General features: G+C 45.1%; 1 protein-coding gene across 1 annotated transcript in view; it reads right to left on the bottom strand.

Moving 5' to 3' along the window:
• Positions 1–709: 709 nt before the first annotated feature.
• The window catches only part of mknk2b (MAPK interacting serine/threonine kinase 2b), a 10,514-nt gene continuing 5,742 nt past the window's right edge, over positions 710–5,481 (bottom strand). Inside the window, exons 11-14 of the mRNA XM_010769875.1 lie at positions 2,552–2,746; positions 2,295–2,459; positions 2,155–2,195; positions 710–2,048 (exon numbers count right to left, since the gene is read on the bottom strand). Of these exons, the coding sequence (XP_010768177.1) occupies positions 1,784–2,048; positions 2,155–2,195; positions 2,295–2,459; positions 2,552–2,746 (666 nt within the window). The 3' untranslated portion in view covers positions 710–1,783. The remainder of the gene's footprint in view (positions 2,049–2,154; positions 2,196–2,294; positions 2,460–2,551; positions 2,747–5,481) is intronic.

Here is a 5,481-nt window from a genome sequence, read left to right as displayed (position 1 = left end):
GGAGCAAGGTCATTGGACAGACAAATTACAAATTAATTTAGGTTGCTTGGTTACTTTGAAGACTGCGTGAACCGGTCAATGCCATTTGGGCCCCAAAACAAATATATAAGAAAATAATATTTAAAAAAATATATATATAAAACACATTTTTTTTTATTTGACCTTGCCGGCTCTGGGCCCCGGTGCGTTGCACCGGCTGCACTGTCGATAGTTACGCCACTGGCAAGAACGCTCCAGATCAATTTAACAAACTCTTTCCCATCTGAACTCATACACCACGTACTCTGAACTTAAAAAAATCCCGCAAAAAAAGAAGGAAAATATCTGGTGTTTCACCTGAACTGAACCTGCATGAAATTCACTATAGAAAATAAGCTTATCAACAGCCGTACAAAAAAAAAGAGAATCCAGTGGTGGCACAACGACATGGAGTTTCAAACATGAAAAAAATAAAGTAAACTTAAAACAGCTACATGCCCGGAAGTACTTTGTTTTCTTTTTGTGGAATTGTTCCTTTTTTTAATGTTTCTTTTTCAACATCTCCCTCTTAGTTGCAATGAGAATGTGACAAAAACAAAACAAAATCAATGGTGAACTTGGGGAAGGAAAAGAAAATGGTCCAAATGTGTGTATTCATTAAACAAAAGACACTACCGTCACATTGGCCAAAATGTGCTTGTGACCTTTACAGCCAACATATTCAAAGTTCAATCTATTTCTTAGACAGAAATTACGAAAAAAAAAAAAAAAAAAGGTAGTCCTGGTTGCAGCAAAGGGACAATTCTTTATGATGAGTAACACTGACCCAGTTTCACTAGCTTAGCAAATTTAAATAATTAGCTTGTACCAACAAACCAGTATACTTAAGAGCTACGTCAGAGGTGTACTTTGGGGTGGCCATGCATCATATACCAAGTAAAAAATAGGTTTGATCAAACTCTATCAGGAGGGATGAATGATGTGGCCACGGATCATTTGGCATAGATGGAATAAACTGTATGAATGGGTGAAAGCGCAAGTTGTGCCTGGCTGCGAACAGACAAACATTCTTTGCCCTGGGAGCATTAAGTGCATGGCCACCAAGCTCGATGAGTGCATGTTTTCTCTTACATTTATAGAGGAGCTCAGTGTTGAGGAATTTATCTCAAATGGAGAAAAAAAAAACCTTTAAGTCTCCAGCCATATGAACGGACCGCACCAGGCACGGACAGCATTGGCTTACAGCCCTTTCAACCTCTCTTATAAATCCCTCTGATACAGGACAGCCTACTTGGCATATTGCATAAGCTCGTATGTATCTGCAGATGGGCCACTCATGCATATACATACAGGCAAAGAGAACATTCCAGATAAATTATTTCACAGTGGATCCAGTTGTAACGTGGGAGCAGCACAACAGGTTGTCCTTTGGTGTCTGAGCTTAGTTTCAAAGATAAGTGTTCTTGCTTTCTTCTGAACTTATTTTTATGAAGAAAAACTTAGAAAATACTTCTCTCCCAAATCATTAACTGGTCCTCCCCCCCAAACATTGACTTGCGCACGTGTGTGTGTGTGTGGGCCCTGGGCTGATGTGCTTCAAAAGTGCTGCGGAAGGGCAGAAGGCATTTAGAGGAAGGGCTGCAAGCAGCGTCTCCCTTACAGCGAGGCAAGAAAGCCCAAATGGCAGAGGAACCAAGGCCCGCAAGAGTCAGGGAGGGGGGCCAGAATTGATGAGAGAGTCCCAGGGTAGTCTGGATCTGGACTTGAATCTTAACAGGAGGTCGGAGGTCAGGGTTGAGAAGGTTCAGGCACAGTCTCCCACAATAACCAGAGGGGCCAGGAGCTGGCGGAGCTCTGCAGCAGAGACGGGCCCCAGGCTGGGCTGCTGCCGGCGCCGGGCCAGCTTGGAGTTGGAAGAAAGGGAGAGGCGAATAGAAGAGCCAGTAGTGGTAATAACAAACGGGACATCCTGCAGCTGCTGGTCTTCCATGTCGTCCTGTTCAGCTAGCTGCCGGTTCACAGCCATGGCTTTGTCAGCAAAGAATGTAAAATCCCTGGCATTGCTGGATCTACGGGACAAGATCAAAAACAGATTAAATACAAAGTTCAAACATTTGAAGCTGAAGTGTCCATAACGAAGACAGTGTGCTGTAGCTGTAGCTAATGTTTTCTCACCTTGGATGCAGGATTGATGTTGATAAAGTGTCAGATGCACCCTGAGTAAAAAAAAAAAGAAGAGAAAAGTTATTGACAAAACCCAAACTAAGAATGTATGCCGAAGACTTGCAAAAGAGGCGTGATGATTTAAGACTTACCCTCTGCACCCAGGGGTGTCGCAGCACCTGGCTGGCACTCAGGCGACTTTTGGCGTCCCGAACCAGAAGTTTGGATATGAGGTCTTTGGCACTTGAGGAGATGTTAGCCCAGTCTTTTTCTGGGAACTCGTATTTTCCTTCCTGGATACTCTCAAACAGAGTGTTCTAAAGATGGACATAAAAACATGCATCATCAGTTGCTGTGAGCTCGATGGAGGAGATGCATTGTTTAGTTTTCACTAATGTCAAACTCGTACCTGGCAGGTGTGGCAGGGCTCCCCTAACTCCCAGCCGCAGCCTCCACCACAGCGGCCTACAAAGGGGGGGTAGCCGCTCAGCATGATGTAAAGGATGACTCCAAGGCTCCACAGGTCACAGCGCTTGTCATAAATAGTGGCCTCCTCACTGAAGGCCTCCACCACCTCGGGTGCCATGTACTCTGCTGAGCCACACTGAAAAACAAAATCACAAGTTGGTTAGCCCCCGGGATGATAGGAAGCAGTACCTTCAGCAGAGTTGAGGGAAACAGAAGCCTCTCATGGATGCTGCCCACATTCCTCTGTTCAGCTGACTCCTTGTGTTAAAGCTTAGGGCCTACACAGTGGTGGGGGGGGATAGACTATGTGACAGTCACATGCTTATGTGCAGTGATTGATTCATTTAAAATGGGCTATACAGCCTTTATTGATGTTTTAAGGACAGCCAAGTAGGAACATTGTGTGCAATTACACACCAAGTGTAGGAGGTAGTGTGGGACTATAATTAAGCAGGTCAGCCTGCGTAGGCAGCAGCAGTGACTCACTGCTTTGACCGTACAGCTGTACACAAGCCAGGCAGAACGGGCCAAGGGCAAGGGTTGGCTCGGCTCTGATGGTACCTTGTTATATAGCTCAGAAGGAAATTAGGCCAAACACCGAGCGGGGAAAAGAGGATTGGTTGTCCTGCAGAGCCAGAGACTGGGCTGAGCCCTAGTCAGTTACGCAACTTTGAAATGCCGTTTTAATTCTGTAGGAACAGAACAGCAAGTCGCTAGATCAGCAGGAGAAATATTCCATTGGCCCCTCAGTCACCAAACCTTAACAGGAACTTTTAGATTGATTAAAGATGTTGCAATTTAAAAAAGAATGGCACCTTGGATATTTTGAGAGATGTCCTAAATATAGACAACTAGTGTTACATTCTAAGAACCTGCTTTGAAAATACTTGTAATCCATCCTTTGCCTGCTGAGCTACAAACGTAAATGATAGCAGACTCCGGACCAAGGCAGATCATGGCCTGCTTCCTCTCAAAGCACGGTGGCCTACATCTTTCTTTCCATCTGTGGTCGAGCATGTTTACATTGAGCAGGCCACCATTGTGTCCTGGTACCATATCCCAGCTGTCTCCTAACTCCTCCTCCACCCTTATGTAATGAAATCTGCTGCACAGGAATCTCGTCTCAGACAAAGCTGCTTCTGTCGGGAGAGTATACCCCAACCCCCACGTTAACACCAACATCATGTCTGGGGCGCCTGCCTCCACAGACAAGCCCCCAGGATTCAGGCCAAACGCAGCTGCCACAGCAATAACAGACACAAAAGGTTACTTTTCCTACCAAGGTGCCCCAAAACTAAACCGTAAATAAAAAGAAAACGGCTATCAAGGCTAATTTTGTTTCAAAGCCACTCAAATACCACTAAATATACTACAAGTCAGAGTAAAGACAGAACATCTAGTACTGCCAGTGGCATAAAGAGTTGATAGGGAGCAGGGAAATTACATTTGTTCTTCCTGTACTGCTGGTTGCAAACACCTGGTGAACTTGCGTCAGTCACATCCTCCTCAAACTTTACTGTAAGCTGAAGCTATACTTGCTAATCTGCTGCAGTCACCACATAATTAGTTGGTATTGCAACCTGGGGCTTTCCTGAAACCATGTGACTAGTCAGGCCATACTGACACCGCTGATGACACACCTCTGCTGTTTGTAAACTACGTGATTATCTGAAGAGGCTTACAGAAAGGAGACGTGTTCTGTCACCATGCAGCTGCACCGGCAAACAATAACAGATGCAGTCTAAGTTGCTTCTGTTTAGCGTCCTCAATTTTCAGTTCTACATCTCACAGCAGGTATACATGAAGAGTGACATTTCAACAGTCCAATTTTATGCCAAGCAGACAGCACAGCATTCACTTGTGAAGCGGTATTCAGAAAATAAAATTAGCTTTCTCCTAGAAAGGACCTTTTGCGCTTCTATTGTACTAGAGCACACTCCCACAGTTGACTTCCTAAAATAGCCCTGAGATAGAGGTGATTAAACACATTTGATTTCATCAAGATGGCAAACGTGTGTTCATTTGTGCAACAGCATCTGTTGGAATGTGGGTATGGGGCGGGCTGGGGGGTGAGAGTGCCAATAGTGAGATGAAAATCAGATAACATTGCTCATGTGATCGGGGCAAAGAAAACAAGTCAGAGCGCATGAGCGGACTGGGTAGTTGTCCCTCCCAGTTGCCTTCCCCCACCCCCTGGGCCAGCCAATCACATCCCAGTTGCTAGGTATAGGGGAAAGACTAACATTTCTAGAACAAGCCTCATGCACACCCTTTGTATAATGAACATAAAGAAAGCGCAGACAAGCACAAGCGTGGTTGGGGCCGCTGGGCGGAGACTAAGCAGAGAGAGGAGGGTGGATGTTTTTCTCTTTCCTACCACAGAGAGAAAAGGGGCATGAGCAAGAAGTGGTGTGTTATGGTTTCTCTGTAACTTCATACCACAGGACATCCTTCAAGGCTATCACAATATGTTCTCTGAGGCAGGAACTTCTTTCCGTGAGATAACGCCTAGTTATGTACAACAATACTGGGTATAAAAATGGTAAAGAAACAAGCTTTAGTTAATAAAAGGATGCACCCTACAGCACCAAACGCAGACTTTATCATTCAGGCCAAACATCGAAGTCCATGTAAACTAAACTCGAGAAACTACAAATCTATCTCCGCACTTCAAATAGCTGAGGGTTAGGCTCCATCCATTAGTTCTGCTAAAGGAAGATGAAGTTACCATTGAAGAAACCCCCCCACCACATTCCTGCAGGCCAAACTGCCATCCTTCACCTGCTCTGGTCCATCTACCCAGCCCCGCAGACAGCCAGCAGACAGTACGAGGAGGAATCTTGCCAGTTTAACTTTACTGTTCTGTTCTGT

The sequence above is a fragment of the Notothenia coriiceps genome, unplaced genomic scaffold (assembly GCF_000735185.1).
Source record: "Notothenia coriiceps isolate Sejong01 unplaced genomic scaffold, NC01 NC01_scaffold00007961, whole genome shotgun sequence".
Taxonomy (NCBI): Eukaryota; Metazoa; Chordata; class Actinopteri; order Perciformes; family Nototheniidae; genus Notothenia; species Notothenia coriiceps.
The sequence above is the reverse complement of the archived record's forward strand: the minus strand, read 5'-3'. Positions and strand labels throughout refer to the sequence as shown.